The sequence below is a fragment of the Leptonotus elevatus genome, chromosome 1, assembly GCF_054856555.1.
Source record: "Leptonotus elevatus isolate MCC_2025b chromosome 1, RoL_Lele_1.0, whole genome shotgun sequence".
In the NCBI taxonomy this organism is placed as follows: Eukaryota; Metazoa; Chordata; class Actinopteri; order Syngnathiformes; family Syngnathidae; genus Leptonotus; species Leptonotus elevatus.
Genome location: NC_141239.1, coordinates 10464918 through 10488948, shown reverse-complemented (window position 1 = coordinate 10488948; position 24031 = coordinate 10464918). Strand labels below are relative to the sequence as shown.

At 39.5% G+C, this 24031-nt stretch overlaps 1 protein-coding gene across 2 annotated transcripts; it reads left to right on the top strand.

Moving 5' to 3' along the window:
- Positions 1-1676: 1676 nt before the first annotated feature.
- On the top strand, positions 1677-23735 carry LOC147180671 (CTD small phosphatase-like protein). 2 transcript variants are annotated; one of them, XM_086074034.1, is made up of 8 exons: positions 1677-2674; positions 12326-12486; positions 12667-12699; positions 14926-15027; positions 16186-16242; positions 16518-16610; positions 17726-17911; positions 20524-23735. In XM_086074034.1, exons 1-8 carry the CDS (start codon positions 2599-2601, stop codon positions 20647-20649), a joined length of 834 nt encoding a protein of 277 aa, XP_085930160.1. In that variant the 5' UTR covers positions 1677-2598; the 3' UTR covers positions 20650-23735. The 2 variants fall into 2 exon arrangements, with proteins under 2 accessions (XP_085930160.1, XP_085930168.1); XM_086074042.1 differs by lacking the exon at positions 12667-12699 and having other exon boundaries at positions 1679-2674.
- The last annotated feature ends 296 nt before the right edge of the window (positions 23736-24031 follow it).

The window sequence follows — 24031 nt, the reverse complement described above, 5'->3', positions numbered from 1 at the left end:
TATCTTCCATGACCAAATTTTTATGTTGGATAAGTGGGAGGAAATATTCATAAAGAATAACATAACACTAAATAGTTATTTAAACGCTATGCTAAACCAGTTATGATTTTTTTTAAAGGACAGTATGCATTATTTAGCGCCATCTAGTGGCTGACTAATAATTAATTTAATAAAAATAAAAAAGCACTATTAATTTCAATAATATGAAGAAAAAAAAGTTCCATTACATCAACGTACATTTTTTAAACATAATTTTAGGTCTAGTAATCGCTAATTATATTACATTGGTCGCGCTGTGCTTTCCGGAGGCTGACATTTTTCTGCTACGGATACCCAAAGGAGAACTTCACAAACGTAGCCTCTGGTGGTGCTAGCAGCTAGTGTTAGATCCAGCGGGTCGTCCGCCTCTTACCTTCCACAGATGGGGCCTGCAGGTAGTCGTCGGTGAGTCCCGTGAATCGAGCTCCTGCCACTTGTCTTCCTTTCCTTTGCTCTCCAAAGCTTTTTTTTACTAGCTTCTTCCATTGCTATATAAATAAAGATAACTTGATAGCTTCTCCCGCTAACCGCTCTTGTTAAGGTTGGGTTATGCTTGACGTGTGAAATGAGACATGCGGATCCGGCAAGAGCACACGTTTTGCAGCCTTCATATTGTGGTCGATATTCTCCCAGACTATAGGAGACAGTGAAGAGCGGCTACAGCATATAAACAACACAAAGTAGAAAACAATTTCATATTTTTTTCAATAAACAATCGACATCAACAATTAGGGGTGAAAAGACTACACATACTGTATATAACAAACTAAATGAAAACAAAGAATCGGGAAGTAGAAAACTTTTGCTCATCCGCCATGTTTTTTTGCGCGACTGTCAGCATAGCTTACAAATTATTGTAGGTCCACAGTGCGGAAAATGTAGGCAATGCGGACGCCACGTGGAGTTGTGTGGTTGCTGAAATTACGTAATTTTGCTATGTTGATCTCACGGGCGCGTCAAGCTTAAACCAAGTTTTAGCTGCTCTTGCTAGTTTTTGCTAGACACTCTTGCTTGCCACTGCCCGAGTCCTGCTGCTCCTGCTCGGTCTCTAACTCCAGATAATAATTGGTAGTGATTGGTTGTAGCCTTGCGAAGTGTGGTCTCTCTGAGGCACCATAATTTGCGCGCTTCAAAATTGTTGCATTCTATTAGTTGACCACTAGACGGCACTAAATAATACATATTACACACAGTCTCTTTAATTCATTGTCACTATCTGCTCCTAAAAAATAAAAACATTTATTACTATATATTTATTAAATTCTATGTAGATAATTTTTTCACCACTTATGCTAATTTAACCCCTGAATTTCCCCACAATCAAAGGTTCTGTATCTGATTCGATTCTACATACAATATAAAATGCAGTGCAATTAAAATGCTATACCCAATGCAGTGTAAAGCTGTTTTGAGAGCCTTATAAATGATAAACTATGACAATTTGTAATAATAAAGAATCATTTAATATGATTATCATGTCGCAATTACGTGGGGAAATATGTGAAAGCGAAGCGACTGCTTTCTTCTTCTTCTTCTTTGCTTGGTAGTGACGTTTGGCATAGTAATATTTTCCCCCCACTATCTTGACGCAGTGCCATCATCACGACACTACATGGCGCTCTCTGTCTTATTAATATACTGTACACTAACTGGTAACGAGCACGTCTGCAGTATATTCACACTGGAAACGACAACTTGGAAACGCTTTTTAGTAACCAGCAGCACGATTTTTGTTTAGCATTCTTTATGCGTTCCAGCACAGTCGGCTTCGCTATTGAATTCTGGAGAAATGCTTCATGTTAAACACAATGTTAACAAGAGGCCTCGAATTCGTTGATACAGTAATGACAGGGGAACTGCTGCTTGAGGCGGTGTGAGTTTGTTTCAGCGACGTAGTTCGGCGAGTGTGAGGCTGTGAGTCGCAAGTAGCTCACAGAATCGTTGAATCCATGACAGAGGCGAAGCGCCCCCTCCCACCCGAGTCCGCGCGGCCCCGCTTCAGATCCAACTCCATATACATCCAGCCTCCATGTTGCACGGGGAATGTCGGGCCAGTATGTCAGACTGCAAGTGTTAGCTCGCTAACTTTACAGCGCCTTGGTGTATGTTTTGGACAAGGGGGCTGGCATCGAAGTGTTTTCGACTCCGCAACAGACACGGGCGCTTGCACATCATTTTGATTTTTTGGGGTAGGAGGGATGATCGGAGCTTCATCGCTAACAGAGCCAAGCTAGTTGTTAACTTCAGCTAGCGGTTTGAGTCAACATCGTTTTGTTTTACTTTGGAGCCACGCGCTTCCTGGGTTATCCACCAAATGAAGGTTATTTTGCACGGAGTTATAGATGACAGTCCTTAAGAGTGTTTTACTGAGCACCGAGCTAGCTGACTGGCTACCCCCGCTGCCACAACGCTTCCCCTCGGACGCTTGCGTGTCTTTTGTGGGCTACCTGATCTCCCTCGGCTTAAACAGCTAGCTCACGTCAGATAGCATTCCCGCCCGAGCAAGCATCAGCGGGCTAATATTTCAGGAGTCTGAAAGCGGAACAACCACCCGGCTCAATGGACCACATGTCTATAATAACCCAAGTTTCCAATCCCAAGGAGGAGGAAATAATATCCTTCAACCAGGAAAAAGGTAAGAAAAGTGGGTGAGCGAATTGACTTAACGGTACTAGCTAGCTTCGCTAACTACTTGTAGTGTTGGCGCAGCTAGTTGCGCCCAACTGTACGTGAACATCATATCACTTAGTAACACTAATAGTATTTGGACACAAACTATTTTGGCAACATGTTTAGCAGAGTGTTTCGTCCGCTTTAAGTTTTAGATCAAGTCCTAGATATGTTCACTGCATAGTCAGCATGATTGATACTAGAGTATTTGAACACACATCTGCTCCGTTTAAGTGGAGTTAAAATGCTGTTTGATTACGGTGGGAGTCCACAATGATCTTTAATGGGTTTGACACCAAATAGCAAATGCAGTACATTTTCTAGTAATTGCATGTCGTAGCATCACCCCGCAGTTATAACTTTATCTGCCCAGCATCTCACTGAAAGACTTATGCGTCATTAACGAGAATAAAGTTGTAACGGTTGTGTTAAAACGTTACTCAGTTTTCATGTGGGGTTGCAAGAATTGTTGATTTCCCATGGAACAAAACGAGAAGACAAATGTCAATTACTCTGAAATCAAGCAGGGAAACTGAAAATGAATATAATCCTAGGTGTACATTCTCTGTACCTCTTATCCTCACTATTTCTGTTGGGGAAAAAAATAGTCATGGGATGTGTATATACAGTATATTAGTTGTAGCATATTAAAATTGTAAAAACATTTATTAGACCATGCAGCAACATAAATGAATAGCGACATGCAATAGTCACATTTTATTTGCATGTGTGACAGTTTATGACATTATGACTTCTGATAATAATGACCTACCCATGACTAGGTGACTACAGTATTTAGAAAATTCCTGAGCTACACTTAAGGCAAAAATCTCAATCCTCTGTAGTCGTACTGTTTTGTGACATGAGACTAAATTATTTGACTCATCACCTGGAGTCAGTATGTCACCTGTTCACTTTGTTTTTAGACTTGCATGATTTGTACCCGTAGTAGAGGTAAAAAGTCTGTATCCATTTGTGCCTCTTCCTGAGGCCAGTGGGTCATAGGACGTATATCACTGTAAAACCTCAATCTTTGCTCTTTAACTCCAAAAGTAATGTGAGATTATTTTTTTCATTTTTAACCCAAGCACAAAAACTTACTCTCCATTGAAGGCAAATGTGTAACTATATATATCTATATCTATATTTATATTTATCTATATATATATATATATATATATATATATATATATATATATATATATAGATATAGATATAGATAGATAGTGTTTTTGTACATAATAATAGCAGTGACAAAGAAATAGGCTTGGCCATTCACTTTATTGTCATGTGCTCCTATTGACTCAGCGGTGCAAAGTATCATGCACTATGTAGTACACAATGCTGTGTTTGGCTGAAGCGGGCAAAAAATAATGTTTCTGACAGCTAATTGTAAAAAGTATTTACTGATTTATGTCAGTGATAACCGCCGCAGTATGCCTCATTAGAACATAGTTTTGTCCATGTGAACAATAAACAGACCAGGTTTTCTTTTTGGACTGTTTAATTTTCATGTGTGTGTGTGTGTGTGTGTTATAGAAAAAATACAAAATAAACATGAGCACTTGCATGTGAATCTCATCTATAATGCTAATTAGCTGAGGTCATAATTATACATTATAGTTCAAATAGTACAGGTAATATTAATCTCAATGCACATTATAATAAAAAAAATAATGAATGAATGATTAAATGCACTTATTTGTGAAAATGATTATGGTAATAAACACCTTCTGTGAAGAAAAAATATAAATTACAAAGCCGCAAAACATCTAAGTAAAACAATAAGAAAAGTCCCATTTCTGTTTTCAAGTAGTCTAATCAAAGTAGCAAATCTCTTTCACACAATTTGGCTGCTAATCATGGTTTAAAATAAATAAAGCAGCACGTAAACAAAGTTGAAAAAACTGCTGCTGGTGGGTAAGTAAAAAGCACCTTTTTATAAGTAAAGATCACAATTTTGAAGCAACCAATGTGGGCGGGTGGTGGGTTATGTAGTTTCCCATGGTCGAGACGGGTCGTGAATGCAACACAGACTTTTTTTGTGTGCTAACGTTAGCGTGTTGTTTTCTTGCTTGGTTAGCCTGAACATTTCACAAACTCTACAATAGGACTTACGGTTGGACCAGAAGTCGCTTGTTGAAAAAAAAAAAAAAGCCTGCCCTTTTTTGTTTTGTTTTTGCACCACTATTTCTCTGCAATTTGCAAATGCAAGGAATGGCGGTGTTGGGGGGTAAAAACAACTTACGACTTGGCAGCTCGTAACGCGGATCCAATGTACGGCGTGATTTTGGTGAGCGCTTCCCTGACGCTCTGCTGTTTTGGAGGCATGAGCTGTTGTGTCTGCTTTGGAGTTTTTGACTTCACCATTTGGCTCTCTTTGTGTGCGTTGCCGTTTCAGGTGGCTGAACACGTTCGTAGTGTTGCCGTAACTCGTCTTCATGCGCTCCTTGCACACTTTGATTTACGCCTGGTCTTTGTCATCTGGCGTGAAGCCAAAACAGTTCCATATTATGGACGACTACCCCAACCTGCTCCTCGGGCACTGAAGCAGCCCCCTGCGCAAGTGTGTGCCACTAACAATGTGTGTTCGCTGTGATGGGTCAAATGCAGAAGCCAAATTGTGTGTACATGACACAAAAGTTTGTTAGCCTTCTCTTCTTCAGAGAAGGCGAGTGCTGATAAATGCCCGTTCATCTCTTAAGGTTCTGTATCTTGTGTAAAATAGTCTGAAAAGGCAAACACTACTTAACTAGTGAGAAAGTTATGCGAGCAGTGTTGCATTTGCGCTTATCAAAGTTGTTGCAGAGATCGATTCTTTGTAATTTGATATGTATATTGATTTGACTATGGAATATTATTGGTCATTTCATTTCAAGCATATTTATTTGGGATGGGAGAATGCATGGAGGAGTTGCCACGGTAGATTTTGTTGCGGATGTAATTATGTACTGTGATTCTCAGCTGATCAGGTGGGGCTGTATGAGCAAGCACCTCTGCTAGTTGCAGTAACTTTTTAAAAGGAAAATCCTGTGCAAATGCAAAATAAACATGTCTGTTGTGAGATTGCTGAGCTTAAAGTTTATTAGTATGCACTGAGTGACTGTTTTGTCTTTGCTTATCTACTGCAAATCACTTGACAAGGAGCCCATCCCAACAGCTGTTCCAGAGGAATTTAACAGGTAGACCTCCTTCAATTGAACAGGCTCCAAGGTGTCTGGACAAAATCTGAGCACCTTTGCTTCGCCACTGAATGTTATATGACATGTGGCTACATAGTTGCCCAACAGCATGAGCCTAAATATAGACTCCCTGCCCTGTTGGCTAATGCAACGCTATGACCACTGGGCCCAGCTTAGCTACTCACGAGTTACAATGACCCTTTTCTCCGAAACATTTTATATGGTGTTACATTTACAGAAAATCATGTTGATAGAAGTTAGCGGTCGCTTAGGGTGTTTGTTGATCTTCTTTGGTCTTTGTTAAAATGTTGAATGTGAGAATGAAATTGGAGGGGGGTCAGCTATTTAAAGTTGAGACTCTCATAGTGGTTCACGAGGCTTCAAATGTGCGTGTGACATGGAGTGGCACTTATATCATGCCTTCACTCTCATGATACAGTACACACTCACACGCACCTCCTACGCAGTCACAGGATCGTAGGAGGATTGGGAAAATAGTCTAGGATTTATTGGTCTTTTTTGCTGTCAAATATGATGGAACTTCTGACGTTTGAATGAATAAATGAGTAATTTATTTCATCTCACAACACAGGAAAGAAAACAAACATCCCTTCAAACAAATCAATTAAAGGGGATGCATCTTGGTATTTTAAGCCCTTCCACATCTAACTATAGGCATATGATTATACCTTACCTTTGACACCATTGCAATGTCATTTTTTATGAAATATTAGGTATTTTGCTGGCTATTTTCTTTTCTTTTTTTTCCTAAGAGCTCAGTATTGTTCATTCGGTAATTTCACAGATTTGACATGTCATCATCATTGCGCTTTTTTTATTTATTTTTATTTTGTATGTGGGTGTGTATGTGCGTGTGAGTGTGAGTGTGTGTGTGTGTGTATTCATTAGTTCACCAAAAACCTATTAAAAAATCCCATGCCGTTCACCTAAACCGAACACCGCTGTCAGGAGACCCGAGGAAGGACTATATGGCTATTTTTCTAACGCGGAAGTAAAACACCTGGTTCAGTAAAACTCCGCCTCTCCCCGTGTGGTACTTGCCGCACTCTTCACATTCGAAAGCTGGCTGCTGCGCCCACAAAACTCTGGAGCGCTGCGTTCGAGCTCCTCTGAGTGGCCACGCAAGACCTGGCCAGCCCTTGCAGTACAATCGCGGAATCAGTTGGAAGAGGGAAACCTCGAGGACCGGAGTTTGACACTTATGCACTACACCATTCTTTCAGTTAGGTTCAACAGCACACACATTTTACTTGTAGTTTACACAAGTGTCAGCCACCCTTTGGGAATTTAAGACAGCCAATTGTCATTGCAAATGTGAATGAGGATAATTGATTGCTTTGAATTCATTTGGACAGAATGTTTACTGATAAAGGCTACTTTCATCACTATCCCGCGCGCATGGATAGGAAGTGGGCGTGTGTTTAGTCCACAGAGGCGGTGCGAGGGTGGGTCCGCACCTGATGACGTCATAGAGTGAGCACCCGCTCGTTTTCTCGGGTTGGTCGGGGCTGGTGCTTGGAGAGCAGAATGACCTAGAATTTTTTGTCCAAATACTCGTGCAGCATTTTCTTCCAATTTCTACCGGACTGTTTGAGTCCAACTTGCATGTCAATTGGCCTTCTGAGCTTGATTTGGCTTCATAGCCCTGTGATTGTAAATTTTACAGTAGATTGGTGCGTTCAAATATGCTGACTTTGGTGTCTGTCTGAAAAATCATGTTATCTTGTACCGCTTTCTGCATTTGCACATTGTTGGTCAGGTTTGCAGTGGGTGAAAATGGCTCTTCATAATCTACACCCATTTATATTTGTCACGTCCTATATCACCTTTAAGTGCATACTCCACCACCAAATCTACCCACGCCTAACCACTGCTTTCTTACACCTGGATAAGTTGTTATGGGTAAATGTGTTGTCTCTTAGCGACTGCATCTCATCAGCGATTGCATCGATCCATTTTCGTGCGTTGGATGAGGTCGTGGCCTCGCTGTACGTTAAGGTTAAACATTAACTGATAACTGTAGTCTACATTGACTACCTGATCATCACTATTCTCACCTTCATACATATTCACTTAAATACCCTGATTTCTTTCTGGAAGGTTTGTTCAGTTTCACCTGTCTGCGTGGTTACTCACTTCAGGTGCCATTTGTTTGAATTCTGTTTCAGCAGCGTGTGTTTGCCTGCTCAGGTCAGGTGTCATTTTGGGTAAGTGACACTGTGACCTTTGAGCTCACGCCAAACGTTTGGTGCATATTGGTTTGCCCTGTTCTGTATCAGGTCATCAGCGCTTCCTGGGTTGACCACAGCTGTATAGCCCGCCCCCAAACACAATGTTGCTTTGTGATCATCAGGCTTGGTACAAGATGTATTCTGGGGAATTGGTGAACTTATGAATACCACGAGAATTCAGCTTGCAGAGACTCTTTGTCAGATCTAATGCATTTAACCTTCCCATATGGTGCTGTATTTGCCAGGATTTTTTCATTTGTCTTCACTGTGTCACTCTTGTGTTTCATGTACACACTGTATCGTCCGGAATAATTATCAGTAAATGACAACGCAAAGGGATGGCAGCCAATTGACTATTTATTGGTCCTCCTTTGGTTGTGTGGACCATGCCGAGTGCAGCTTTGTCTCACACACCAGGTTCTCTACTTCCTTTGAATAACATTTCCCTGAGTGCAACCCCCCCCCCCCCACACCGTAACAACACTTTGTCAATTTTACCCTTTTAATCACCATGCTTTCAGCATAATTGCAACTACCCATGATCTCATGACATGACATGTCACAACACCTTTTGCATTGGTCATCATTATCACCACTCGGCGTGTAAATAGTACAGTCTGTTGTTTGTGAATGTGGAATTTTTGTCCCATCCACGTGTCTTAGAACATCATGTCCTTTCTTGAAGATGACTGTCACTGCTTGCATAGGGAAGATGTCCTGTGCAAAGGAAAGGTGGGAAATGATACGTTACTTAGTTTTTGCTATTGCCCGTTGTGGTCCATCAGGCACACCTCCCTGTGTTTTGCTCCTCCATTGCATCTTATGCCGTGTCTCGGCCTGGAAACAGTTGTCGAACACTTTGAACTTCCTTAGATCACTTATGATGTGCGAAGTGGCGCCAGTGTCAACCATCGGACCCGATTTCTTGATGGATATCTGTCATAGTCATTCAAGTGGGACGCATCATCCTTGTCATCATTATTATTTGCGTGAATTATCCGACTGTCGTTTGCGTAGCAGTGCGTGCTGTTCTTGCACAAACTGTACTGTACCATTGCTTACGTTGACAGTGTTTATGCAACAGCTAAAATATTATTAGCATCCAACTTTTAGGGTACAGCCCATCGTATACAATAGCATTATTAATAATAATGATAACGATGATGATGATGTTTACAATGAAAACGCTTAGATTCCCTCCAATTTAATAACCAATTAAATAGTTTATAAACAAACTACATAAGTGGGCGACATCTGCCGTCACCGCCGTCGTGACTGCTTATCGCGTCCCGTGTGTTGAGTTTGACCTGGGAGTTGATGAGGTCCGCATTTCGCTGTCTTTTATGTCAAGGGCCCTTGATAGTGTGAAAGAGCTAAGAGCTTTTAATACAATGCAACAAAGAAATCAAACAAACACTCTTATATAACAAATATGCATGCAATACATTAGCAAAACACTATTAACTCTTTGAGCGCACGTGTCTTAAGGCCTAGATACACCAATCCGACATCGGCCAAATGTGGCCAACGCCTACCCCCTGCGGCGTCGGCCCAGACGTCGGCACGTCGCGTAGAAAAATGACGTAAATACACACCGCACCAACACCGACTATTACGTACTTTCAGCGCTTGCGCAAGAAGTAATTCCCCTCCGTACCATCGGCGGCGGTAGTCATTATTCCTAAAGGCAATTAGCAACCTCTTTAGGGGGGCGGGATATGAAAACGTAAACAACTCATACCGGTGTTGACAGCGGCGCCGGGGTAAACGCCTTGGTATCAGTGACTGGTATCGGCCACCATAGTGGGTATCGAATACATTGAGACAAAGCCAGTATCGGCTCAAACGATAGCGATGTCTGACATCGACGTTCACCCATCCCTACAATTAACCACACATGCTACGTTTTTTTGTGTGTGTGTGTTTAAAATACACCTGTTTAATACTTGGAAACAGATTTGTTTCATATATGTATCGTCGCTTTATAAGCACCTGTTTTCCTACCATCCATGTGAGGAGTGAGGATTGACTTTAAGATGCTGTAGCATGAATTTATTCACTTGTTTGTCCAAACGGCCCTCATTTGGCTTCCTCTTCTCACAGGAATACAATTTTAATCCAACTTTTAAACAGTTGCTGCAAAAAAATCAATATATTGGAATGTAAGCATTACTATTGGGAGTCCACTCTATTTTAGTCTCGCTCTCTTCTTTTCCCTCTTTTTGTTTTGTTTTTTTAAAGCCACAAAATGCCAAACCAAGAAAAACCCACGCTCAGAATTAATTTCAATTCGTTTCATGCTCTGAACTAAAGTCTGGCGAGATCTTCTCTGACAAGTTGCGTGGTATTGTAATTTATGGCCAGCCCTTAAAAAATAAAATGCAAAAATTGTACCAACTTTTTCTTGACTCAACTTTAAACCCCTCCATTAAGGCTATTTTTAACAGGACATCTTGTCTATTTAAGGGTATTTGCTCTTATGAGTTGCACTTATTTGTTAGGTGGATGCCACTGACGTACACATTGGTAAGAATAAGCCCACTTGAAGATGTGTAGTGTTGTTTAGACAAGTAGTTAATGTAAATAAATCGAATGCTTCATGATTGCCATGCAGTTGTACAGCTGGCAGTGTGGAAGTAATTATGTTTGTCGTGTTGCCAAAGCTGTCGAATGTCATCATACAAGTGTTGAACTGCATGCGACATACAGCTCATTTTTCCATTCACGAGGCTCAACATGACTTCTTAACGGTTTTAATGTGTTTGAATCTTGTTGCTAAGGAAAACAGAGAGGTTCAAAACGGCTTCACCACCCCCATACCTTTGATTAATTAAGGTATTTTAAGCATCCTTAACTCATTCATTGCCATTGACGGCTATAGACGTCAAAAAAATCATTTGAACTATTTATATTAGTTTAACATTTGTTCTTACTTTTGTTAACAAGAGTATGAAAACCTAGGGGGGAAAATATTGTACATTTCGAACAGATATAACATTTGTGATTAATCGTGAGTTAACTAGTGAAGTTAGTCCGATTAATTACGATTACTAACATTAATTGCCTGACGCCCCTAATTTTTTATAATCTTTTTTTTTTAAGAATAACATTTTATAAAAAATTTGGGGTGTCAGGTGATTTGCAATTTTTAATTGTAATTAATCACATGACTTCACTAGTTAACTCACGATTAATCACAAATTGTATATCTGTTCTAAATGTACAGTAAAAAAAATCTAGGTTTTCTTACTCTTGTTAACAAAAGTAGAAAAAAAACGTTAAATTTAAATAAATAGTTCAAATGAATTTATGGCAGTGAATGAGTTCAAATCAATGTCACTATTTCTTTAGCTTTTAAATGACTTTAAATCTTGTGTTTGTAAATGCGTTTAAATGTTGTCAATAAGCAATTTTTGTTCTCTTTACTTTGTAAATATCATAGCTTTTCTTTTTGTGACGTTGTGCTTTTGTTTGTATGAAGCACATTGAGTTGCCTTGTGTATGAAACGTGCGATAGAAAGTTGCCTTTCCTTGCTGACTCCCATGTAATGAGTTTTAATGTGATAGGTTCGTTGTGAACACAGCCACATCCTAGTTATAAGTGGGTGTCCACATTTTTGCAATCACATTTGATTTGTTTATACATTCTTACCCTAGAAAAGTTAACAATGTCTGTATTTATGTCACAAAATAGATATCTGGGGTCTCAGATTAGTCCAGTATGTCCCCAAACTTGCGAAAACAAAAACAGAACAAAATAAGATGAGATAAATACGATAAAGAAATTAAGGAGAGGCTTATTCACTGTTTGAATGTGCGCATACTTACAATGCAGTAAAGGTATGGCTGCAGAACAATGAATATACAAGAGGCTTGAATTTCCCATGCTATTTATTATATAGTTTATTTACAATTTAGTACTATAACATGAAGTACACACACTTGATTTGCTTTGGTGGACCACAAAAAAACGAGGTGGCCTGCCGATCTGGCCGCATGCTGAAAAGTGTTCAGTAATTCGCATAATAACTGTTGAAGTTTGGTGACGAGCACCACTATTACTTTGTTCCTTTTGAGAACGCAATACTTGGTCATGGATTTAACACACAGCTGTCATGACAGTTTGATTGACATTATCTTCACTTATTGCCCTCTTTTCTCCTCTCTTTTTTGGGTTGATAGCATCCCAGTCCAACAGCAGCCTTAAGAAGCAGAGGAGTCGGAGCATCTTCAGCACATTCTTCTGCTGCTTCCGCAACTACAATGTTGAACCGCCCGCAACCAATAGCAACACATCCAATCTGCCTCAACCTCCACCTGAGGAGAACGGATCACCACCCAAAGTGAGCAGTTTTCCTGAAAAACTCGTCGTACATATGAACGCTCCCATTTATGTCTATGAACACTTTTTTTTTTACATTAGTATGTGTTGACAGTATTTGTCTTTTCTTCATCTTCATGGACCATTTTGTCCCTTTACCCACCGTCTCATTTTGTACATGTGTCTGTCTGCTGTGTTGTAGTCTGACCAGGTCGAGGTCCTCCCTGTCCCTAGTGTATGTATTGCCTTTTTTTTCTTTCCCTTTGCATGCAGCCCTGTGTGGGCTAGTGCTGGCTGGTATGTTAGGCCTGTGTGGGCTCCAGTGCTCCTTGGAGAGCCTCAGCTCTGCTGCTACGTTGCCGTTCACTTTCAGTATATTCAATATGAAACTATGGAGGACCAAAAATGCCCCTAAAATAAATATATAAAGCCAGGTGAAAAACAAAAATGGATATAAAAAATGTAATTCAAAAATTACATTAAAAAATATATATATATATTAAATAAAAAGGATAAAGTCAATAAATAAATTAATAAAATCAACAAAAAATAAATACATAAGTAAATCAATCAATAAATAAATCCAAAAATAAAATCTGAGATTCCCCCAAAATAAATATAAGAATATATGTGAAAAAAAAAAAAATATATATATATATATAGCCGTTATAAAACATGCTACTTAACCTAACCTGATATCGTTTTACTTAAGAAAGAAAACTTAATGTATATATGTGTGTGAAACAAGCCAACTTCACAACAAAGGGCTGCACTTGAAGAGCAAGCAAGCAAAGTGTATTTAATCTTCCCATATCATGACTTTGGGGCTGGACTCGCACCAGTCTAGACTGCCGGCCCGGGCGGAATTTGGCGGCCCCGCTAGGACGTCCGACCCTTCCGTTTCGCGCTAGGCTAGGCACCGGGCTCCCTTCGAAGGGCGTCCAGACTCCAGAGTCGCCGGCGCAGGCACCGCAGCTGGATTTGCGGTGAGGAAACGAAGCGCGCCCAAGTCTCCAGGCTGTACAATGCAATGCATCTTCTATATATCCTTTTTGCGCACAAAATGCTCACATTGCACACAGTGCAAGTCGCACTGTCTCCGCTTTCCACATTAAAGATGATAACTTATTATCATCTACTTCCAAATACCTCGGCGCCATTTCCTTGTTTAGCCCCGCTGCTCGATGGCATTATTAGTGTCACTGTAGCAAAGTGACGCCATGCCGCACACACTGTGTGGAAAAATTAAGTGTCTCCAGATATAATAATAATAAGTTATAATAATAAAAAACTGATATATTTATCAGAGTCCTGATTGGGAGACAACGTCCGATTTCGATCGGATCAGCAACCACGTGATCGATTTTATATACTGTATATATATATATATATATATATTATTATTAGGGGTGGGAATCTTTGACTATCTCACGATTCGATTCCGATTTTTGGGTCTGCGATTCGATTCAGAATCGATTTTCGTTTCTGAACACTTTTTGATTCAAAATTATTTGATTGACAATGATTTCGGTTTCAATTTATAGAATCGTCGAGATCTAGTCCAGTCTGACTCGCTAATGCTAATTAGCGCGCTACTCGCGGCACTTTTATCACTCAAAAGAACGGCTATTCATACAAAACGCTTCAGGAATGTATATAGAGAAGCGTTTTATTGGAATAATTTGATCGTGACTTTTTCCTTCTACTTTCTAATATGGCTACAACTTAACAGTGTATCAGAACACGCGGAACCACACTGCCCCTAAGTGGCCAAATTGTGTACAGCATGAATAGCGCTCCCAATAAAGACACACACAAACAAGGGCATGCTACTAGAAAATAATTTAAATAAAAGCGATTTTGGGACATTTAAAATCGACATTTATTTATTTATTTACTTGTTTGTTTATGGCAGCTTTGGCCCCCCCATACCAACTACCTTTAAGCACCTATGAATTTAAATGGTGCCTTGGTTTCTTGGTCTGCGCTAACTTTTGAAGTCCATTTATGCTTAACTATTGAGGTTTTCCAGGTAAGAGCCATCAAGTAAGCTATTTAGTTGCAATGCTGCTCTCATCAGTGTAGAAATTAGCAGCATAAGCAGCTATTTGAAAGTAAAACATTAAAGACAGTCTCTTATTCAGGAGTCCTGGATTGCTTATAGACTAGCATCGTTCATTTCAAAACATTCTCCTCGGCACCAGCTAACATCTGCATGGCCTCTTTCTGCGATTATGTTTGGAAGATTGTATTAAACCACCTTTGATCTAGACAGAAACATTTCAGACATGCTAAATTGAGAAAAATGATGCTAGTGGCATTTCTGTTAATGGGTGCACATTAAATAATTGAGATTATTTTTCTTGTGACTGTTTTGCATCTGCTTGTCTCTCTCCGTCACTCACAACTCCCCCACTTTCTGTAAGTAAATCGGATGCTGTCTGTCTTGTCTTCCACGCAGCCACCAGCCAAATACCTTCTACCTGAGATGAAAATATCGGACTACGGTAAAAAGTGTGTTGTGATCGACTTGGACGAAACACTTGTCCACAGCTCATTTAAGGTAACACCGAGCAGACACAACATTGTGAACACACGCACAATGTCATGATATCCAACAAGAGCACATTCTGCCTTTATGAAGATTGTTTTGGTTGATGTTGTCAGAGAGGGGTTCATCTGTATGTAATGTGTCCAGAAAAAAGAGGTTTGTTTTCCACTGAATGTCATGCAAGTGCATTTTTACTTGCAAAAGTCACGATGTACACATTGACCAGAGCATAATTATTTTACTTAAAGCTAAAACCCCACAAAATTGTTAACCCTTTCAGTCACTGTCTAAACAAAGCTCAGCAAAGGAAATATTACAGGGTTGGTTTCCCTCTTTAGTCAAAAAAAAAAGAAAAAGGATGGAATGAATTAACAATCAGGTTTCAAGCACCTTACATCTAATATAGCTGTAACAATCATTTCTATTAGGGGTGTTAGAAAAAATCGATTTGGCAATATATCGCGATATTACAGCCCGCCATTCTTGAATCGATTTGATATGCGGCCGAATTGATTTTTAAACATAATTCTTTTATGGCAATATTCTTACTTAGGGTTAATATTCACACATTAAGCATGGAAGAATGTTATATTAATGGAACATTAAGCCTTAATATTTGATTTCAGTGCTCTTCAGACATGAAACAGACTGCAACCTGTTTGTTAAATGCAGTGGCTCAGTTGTAAGCCTGAATTTTCAGATAAATAAATACATTTTCATACCAATCTTGCAGTGTACATGTTTACTGATTAGTATTTTCTAAATTGAGTAAAAACAAAACAAAATCGCAATAATCAATTTATAGATTTGTATCGGGATTAATCGGTATCGAATCGTGATTCGAATCGCCAGGTACTAGGCAATTCACACCCCTAATTTCTATGGTGTTTAAAAAAATATATATACTCCACAATATCTCACTGCTCCAAATTCTCCAATTCCCGTTAAACATTTTTTTTTTTTATCAGGTCTCTAGCAGCATAGTTTCCGCCTCAGACTATCATTGAGATTAGATTACTAGAGAGGTACTAGAAGCAACCATTTTCTTTCTCATGAAAGAGACTGAAAACCATGTTCAGCCTGTCACATCATTCCAGAGATGTAGGACCTCTGCTGGTCACCAACGGTACATTTGATCACTCATGTGCTGCCGTTCTGTTCTGCTCACAGCCAATCAGCAACGCCGATTTCATTGTTCCAGTGGAGATCGATGGCACAGTTCATCAGGTAATGCACTCGCAGTGATATGCCTTGATTTGGATTTGATTTCCTCACGTGCACCCATGAGGCCAGCCACAAGACATGGTTGTTATCTGATTCAAGTAATCCAGGATAGGCTGTGTTTATCCTGGTTGGCCTATTCATGATTACTTGCACTAGGTGACAGCCTCAACTTCAAAATGGAGTGGATGACGTGGTGGCAGTGGTTTGGATGCTCTCTGAAATGCACTCAAGTGGTTTCCTCCTCCCTTATGTGATACTCACGATTTGCCTTCATGCAGGTGTATGTGCTCAAACGACCGCATGTGGACGAGTTCCTTCAAAAGATGGGAGAGTTGTTTGAATGTGTGCTCTTCACAGCCAGTCTTGCAAAGGTGCGTTTAGACCGAGACACGACTGCCACTTGTCAGTCACGGTCGTTTTCTGTTGCCCTCTCAACCTTTCACACTTCTTCTGCTTTTATGTCTCCTGCCAGTTATAAGTGGGTAAGTGTTTAGTGGGGGGGGACAAATGTGAAATTTTAGAAGTGTTCCAGAATATTACAGATCCTGTGAAGACATAGACCAGGGGTCAACAACCTTTCCTTGAAAAAGAGCCATTTTAGGCCAAATAAATCACACAAAAATGTGTCTGGAGCTGCAAAACATTTTAAGCTTGTGATGAAAGAAACAGTGTGTTAGTGTAATGTACTGAGGGCCCAAGAGCCAATTCGAGCTGCACACAAAAATATGTAAAAAATAACAAATATGCAGGACCCTTTTTTGCCTTTCTGTCAAATTTCTGACATTTTTGGCAATTTTATAGACATATGGGGAATTTCTTTTTTTTAATAGCAATTTTTTTCTGCCTTTTTTGCTATCAATTAATTGACATTTTTGGCAATATGGTAATTTTTGGGATTTCTTCTTTTGTTTTTGGACACTACTCTCTTCTCTGCTTTTTTTTTCTTTTTAAATAAATTTTCCCAATTCCAAAAACATTTTATGGTAATTTTTTGCCTTTCTTCTTTTGATTTTGTACATTTTATGGCTACTTTTTGGAGAGAAAAAAAACACTTTTTATTCAATTTTCTTTTTTCTTTTATGGTAATTTTCTGCTTTTCCTTTTTTTATGGTCACTGTTAGGAGATTGAACTTCCACTCTGACATTTTTTGAATATTTGATTATTCTGAATCATTAATTCATTTGTAGAATATTTTATCTAAAAAAAATAAAGAAATGTAAAAAAAAAACATATTTTTTGTGAGATCCTCGGGGAGCCACAGGACAGGGATTTAAGAGCCACATGTGGCTCCAGAGCCACAGGTTGCAGACCCCTGACATAGCCAAAGTCTACTTTGTATCCTCTAGCTATTGTGTGTGTAGTGTTTCAGGCGTACTGTACTGCCTTGTGAAGCTGTTTTCTAAAAGCTGGGTGACTTGAGGACATGGTTAATATTTGTCTTCCCAGCATCCTAACAGCACGTTTGTTTTGATGTGGCTTTGATAGTACGCGGACCCCGTGGCAGACCTGCTGGACCAGTGGGGCGTGTTCAGAGCGCGACTCTTCAGAGAGTCCTGCGTGTTCCACAGAGGCAACTACGTTAAGGACCTGAGCCGGCTCGGGCGAGAGCTCAGCAACGTCATCATTGTTGACAACTCGCCCGCCTCGTACATCTTTCACCCGGAAAATGCTGTGAGTTGCTTTCCGGGGCGCTAATACACAATCCATTATTTTCAATAGTATGCCAGTGCCCACTATGACTTAATGGTTTGAGCCGAAAAATTTAGTTAAAAATACATCTGCAAACAGTAATTTGTGGTTGTAACCATGTCAAACTAAAAATGAAAAATCTGTCCGTTTTACAGCCGAGACCAATCAAACAGTTGTGTGTGCCGAAAGAAGAAGAAAAAAATCTGTGGCCACAGTAGAGGGCAAGTCGTGATAAAAACAAAACAGTTGTACCACTTGAAGGTTTGAAACATCTTTGAACGGGTTCGCACTTGTAATTTGGTGTTCTGGTCTAGACCAAAGTATTTTTTTTTAAATCACACTTTTTTTCTTTTCTTTTTTTTGCTGAGATGTCACAGAATATTTTTACACTGTGCCAGGTGTTCATTCTGGGTTACCGCGGAAGATAGCGTTGACGATGTTTCCAAGTGTAGCACAAGCTACCAAAATTGGTCTGCAATTATTGTTTGGTGAAGGACCGGTCACACATTTACATCACACCCATTGATGTTTGTTTTAACAGAACCAAAACGATTCACAATTAAGTGTCAATACTGAAGATTTGATTCCAGATGATTGCATACTTCAGTTTGTTTTGAAGCAACTGAGGCAATATGGAGTGCACTACTTGGCTGCACGCAACAGAGCAAGTCTTGTTTATTTGGTTTGCTGTCTCAACAACAAGATGACATGGCATCAAAGGAGTTCAGAACTAGGGATTTTCGATACCACCTTTTTTTATTCAGATACTAAGTACCGATACCACTACAAGTTGTAATACTACTTGTAATGAGCAAGACTTGTATATCCCACTATTTTCCATGAAATAAGGCCAGGTATCGTCCTGATACCGATACCTTGTATCGGTACTCGCCCATCCCTTATTCACAACATTACAAGAATGATTACCCTTTTTGTCCAGCACCAGTACGATATCCATTATTAGTAGTCAAGGAGGCTGATCATTGAAGCTGGTATTAGTTTGCAGTACAGTGAACACCCACATACTTGCACCTCAGCACCCGCTGATTTGCATATTTTTATGTTTTTCCCCCAAAAGGGAATCCCCAATTGCTTCAATTTTCCCTCATTTTCGTGGAAAACACAATTTTTTTTAAGGGGAAGTCAACTCCAAAATGTTCTATCTTCATCTTTCAATATGTTCTGTGCAGCTCCACTAATCTAAAAACGGCATGCTGATTATTATTGTGCTTGTGGAATATGAGTTAAGCAACAAAATCCACTCATTTTTATCCATCTCAGGGGGCGGCCATTTTGTCATTTGCTGTCAAGTGAAAATGTTCAGAGCTCAGGTTACAGCCAATCCCAGCTCAGCTTCAGAAAACAGGTGAGCCGGTAAGATGGCGAAAGATGAAGTGTCGCCCCGAGATGGGTAAAAACAGGTGGATTTTCCTGCTTGACTCATATTCCATAAACATAATATTAACCAGAATGCCATTTTTAGACTAGAAAGTGCAAATAAAACTTTGTTGTAAAGAAAATATTTGGGTTGATTTCGCCTTTAATGCCAACTTGCTAACCACACTGAATAAAAAAGAATTGAAAAACAGAACAAATTGATAAATTAATATAGTTTTGTTCAAACAAACAGTTGAATGAACAAGGGAAGAGCGATGCCTAAAGATGGCGCTATACACTCTCCAGTCATTTTAAAACTGGATACACTTTCACAATCCGATGCTATCGAATGTCATGCAATGCTGACTTTTGATTGACATGGACAAGAGGACATTGTCAAATGAATACGTTTAAAGACAGCACTGGTGTAGAACTGCACAGTGTTTTAGTAGGAGTGTGAATCTTTGAATGTCTCACGATTCGATTCCGATTTTTGGGTCTGCGATTCGATTCAGAATCGATTTTCGATTGAGAACAATTTTTGCTTCACAATGATTTGATTGACAATGATTTTTGCTTCAATTTATAGATGTGCAAGGAATTGTAATGATCTTCTCCAGTCTGACTCGCTAATACTAATTAGCGTGCCACTTGCGGCACTTTTATCACTCAAAAGAAAGGCTCCACGCTGCAAAAAAACAACTTATTGGCACAACTTGATCGTGACTTTTTCCTTCTACGCTCTAATGTGGCTACAATTTAACAGTGTATTAGACCGCGTGGAACCACACTGCCCATAAGTGGCCAAACTGGGTACAACATGAACAGCGCTCTAAATAAAGGCACACACAGACAAAGGCAAGACGGTATAAAATAATTTAAATAAAATCGATTTTGGGACATTTAAAATCGATTCTGAATCGTACTAAATGAGAATCGCGATTCTTGAGAGAATAGATTTTTTGGGCACACCCCTATGTTTTATACAGTTAAAAAAAAGTTGCTTGATCTAATATTTTGCTCCTCTCAGGTAGTAAAACGACGTAAACGTCTCTGAGCACGATGAAGCCCATTTCTACTGTACTATAAATTACAATAATTCTGTTATGAAGTGAAAAGCGGTGACAGTGGATGAAAACTCACTTTGTGCTTATTGGATGTTGGCGGTTCTGTGAAAAAAAAATGAGGGGGAACCCCTTGCGTAATTGTCTCCGCAGGTCCCGGTCCAGTCCTGGTTTGACGACATGAACGACATGGAGCTGCTGGACCTGCTGCCGTTCTTTGAGGGACTCAGCAAAGAAGAGGAGGTTTACGGGGTCCTCCAGAATCTGAGAGGCAGGTAGCAGGACCCAGCAGCACATCTGCGCTCCATGTCCTCCTCTTTTGACCTTTCACTCTTCAACACGTCTCACGACTGGGGTGCCGCGGGTGCCGGGAGTCTGGTCCCCCCCCCCAATCGTGCTCTCGTGTCCTGGTGGCTGGCTGCATTCGGCGTGCCATCCCAAAATGATAAGAAATACACTTAGTAACCCAGGAGCACTGGTTTTAATACAACACGAGTACTCATGAGACGACTTCAAGTTGACACCATTTGGGGACAAATTCTTGATTTTCAAACCAACAAAGTTTTACTATTTGGATAAGTGCTTCAAACCAAAAAAAAAAAAAAGAAGAAGAAAAAAATCAACTTGTCTTTCTGTCTGAAACTTGTAACGTGGAACCACACAAAGGTCGGAAACGATTTTGTCCTTGAGTTGTCGCTATGCAGGCAGTTTGTGGTCGCGGAAAGGACTGACTTTTTTCTTATAGAATGAAGTGCCTTGTGTGTGAGTGTCGTTTCTACGCAAACTACAATATTTTCTACATGGCATATTCCCTGAGTGTTTTCACACATAATATGCGTTTGAGTGGACACACAAGAATCAGTATATCGCATTTTCCCTGCATTTTTTTTAAATCATCCAACGTCTCTGTTGTGTTTGTTTTTCTTTCTGGATGCCTGTGCTATCATGTAGTCGTGACTTTTCTGCTTTCGTTGTTTTCCATTTAGCGAGTTGATTTGTAACTGTGAGCCTGACGATCCCAGCTGCAAGTTTTTCTGCTTTTTTGTTTTTGTGGTGGTTTTAATCTTGAAACTCAAATGTGCCATTTATTCTTTTGGTTGCTCCCTTTTGATTAGTTGCCAAACTATGAACTACTTTTAAGCTTGTGTTGAACAGGTGTTCATCTGATAGTTAGTATTGCGTTATAGCTTTTATTAACTCATTCACTGCCATTGACAGCTATAGACGTCAAAAATTCTATTAGGTCAACATTTTTTTAAAATTTTTGTTAACGAGTATGTAAACCGTGAATTTTTTTGGAGGGGGGGGGTACATTTTGAACATATATAAAATTTGTGATTAATCATGAGTTAACTCGTGAAGTCATGTGATTAATTACGATTACAAATTTTAATCAACTGATGCCACAATTTTTTATATTTTCTTTAAAAAAATATATATATATTTTGTAAATTTTTAATAATCTTTTTGGTTTGTTTTTTTAAAAGAAAAGATTATTAAAAATGAGGGCCATCAGGTGATTAAATTTTTTTTTATCATAATTAATCACATGACTTCACTAGTTAACTCACGATTAATCTCACATTTTATATCTGTTCTAAGACTATTACAAACAATCTAGGTTTTTATACTCTTAACAAAAATGGGAAAAAAATGTTCAAATGAATTTTAGACATCTATAGTGAATGAGTTAATTTAATAGCTGCTTAAAGATCTCTTATGCTTTTAATATTCTGCTGTTTGTTATTGCTTTGCCATGTCAAGCCCACATTTGTATTTTTGCACATTTGTGCAGCTCCATCACACTGCGATGTTTGTTTTCCCCTCCAAAATTGTACAGTTGGGTCAAGTGCCATGCATCTTCTCGCAGAGAGTCAGTCAGGACTGATCACATGACCCTTTTCTTCCCGGTCCAGTTAGTGAGGCGCGTCACTAGTCGTGCGTGTTTGTCCATGCGTGTGGCGTTTACCTTCAGAGACTCTTTTGAACTGCTCTTCACCTCAGTGCCTGTTTGAGAGGAGCCACGCACACTGAATGCCGCAACATTTGCTACCATGGCAATAATCGTTTTATTTGGGAAAGGGTGCCCGTCGCGATCCCAAATGTTGAGCTCGTTCGTGGAGAACTAAACACTCAGTACTGGTTTGGTTGGGCTGGCCCATGCAATTCTCACAGTGCTCGTCACTTACCGTGAATGACGTTGCCATTAATTATGTGGTCATACCATATTTAAATTATGAGCATGTTTTTCCAAATATTACATAAATGACATGAATGATTTATTCCGTGGTGGCAACAGAAGCCAAAAGGTGTCAAACTTGAGGCCCAGGAGCCAGATCTGGCCCACCACATTTCATGTTGCCCGCGAAAACAATTATGTGCATCGACTTCACGTCTCTTGCTGAAATACCAAAATTGCAAAATGTCTTCACGAGATATTGCAAGCATTTTATGTTACCAAGACCCATTTTAAAATAAATGTAGTATTTGAACAAAGTTTTTACTTGCCTCTGATTTCAAAACTAGCTATTCAATTTGTGTTTGGAATGCGGCGATCACACTTTCCATTATGGAAACCACTACAATTTGGCCTGCAACAAAAAAACGAGTTTGACACCCGATTTATGTCCATTTGTACATCAGGTGTACCGATATTCTGAAACATGGTGCCATCTTTTATATAACCCACACAAGAAATGACATTTACCTCTATTGTTCGTCGTATGGATCATGACATCAAAACGTCCACTTGTGTTTTCAAGGTAAAAGGCTGATCCTCCAGACATGTTCTCTTTGGCAATTTGTTTGCGATGTGTTTTGTTCATGATGGTTTCAGTGCAATGTCCTTTTTATAAGACTCTTCTCAGCATACAGATTATTTACGTGCTCTGAAAAATGTTTCTATCATTGTGATATTTTTCTACCCTTTGTCAGTCTTTGGTTGAAAAAGTTGCGTCATGATGATCCCCTCAAGCATCCCCACCACTGCCTCAGCCTTTTTTGATCCTACTTGCTTGTGGTGGAGAGACACTGTCAGGTCTTTTCTTTCCTATTCAGGGGGCGCGCGCGTCCGTGCGCATGATTGCTTCCGGGGTTTCTTTTGGGCATCACCTCACTTAAAATATTCATCGTTTGGTTTATGAGTTCAGAGTTCTAAAACACTGAGTTCACTTTGCTTTTGTTCTTTGGTTGGTGTACGTCTGGAAGGGTGGTCGATTTTCACATTTTTCTCACTTTGTTTAAACACTTTTCAGTTCTTATTAGGTATGCGTGTGGTGTATGTACTTGTCACCCCGAGCATCCTTTTTTTTTTTGTCTTATTTTTCTTTCCATAATAAATAAAAAACAAAGCTTCATTCAAACAAGTTTCTCATGTCTGAATGTTGAGCATTATTAGGAGGAGATGCAAGAAAATACTGTAATTTCAGATATTGCAGTAGGGCATTATCTGGGGGGAAAGAAAAACGAAAGTAATAAGGCATGGGACAAAATACATAACTAGTTGTCTCTTTGAAGAGGCTACTGTATTACCAACACTACTGTTCAATGTCCATTTTGACTTTTTTTAAATTTTAGATCTACACCACTGCGTAGCTTACGAACCCACGAAAACGTCATTTCCAGCCATTACGCATAGTGATTACATTAAAAAGAATTTTCT

Coding starts and splice junctions, on each gene's coding strand:
- LOC147180671 (XM_086074034.1), top strand. CDS start 2,599: ATGGACCACATGTCTATAATAACCCAAGTTTCCAATCCCAAGGAGGAG. Junction 16,243..16,517: donor TCGATGGCACAGTTCATCAG/GTAATGCACTCG, acceptor GCCTTCATGCAG/GTGTATGTGCTCAAACGACC. Junction 17,912..20,523: donor TCTTTCACCCGGAAAATGCT/GTGAGTTGCTTT, acceptor TTGTCTCCGCAG/GTCCCGGTCCAGTCCTGGTT.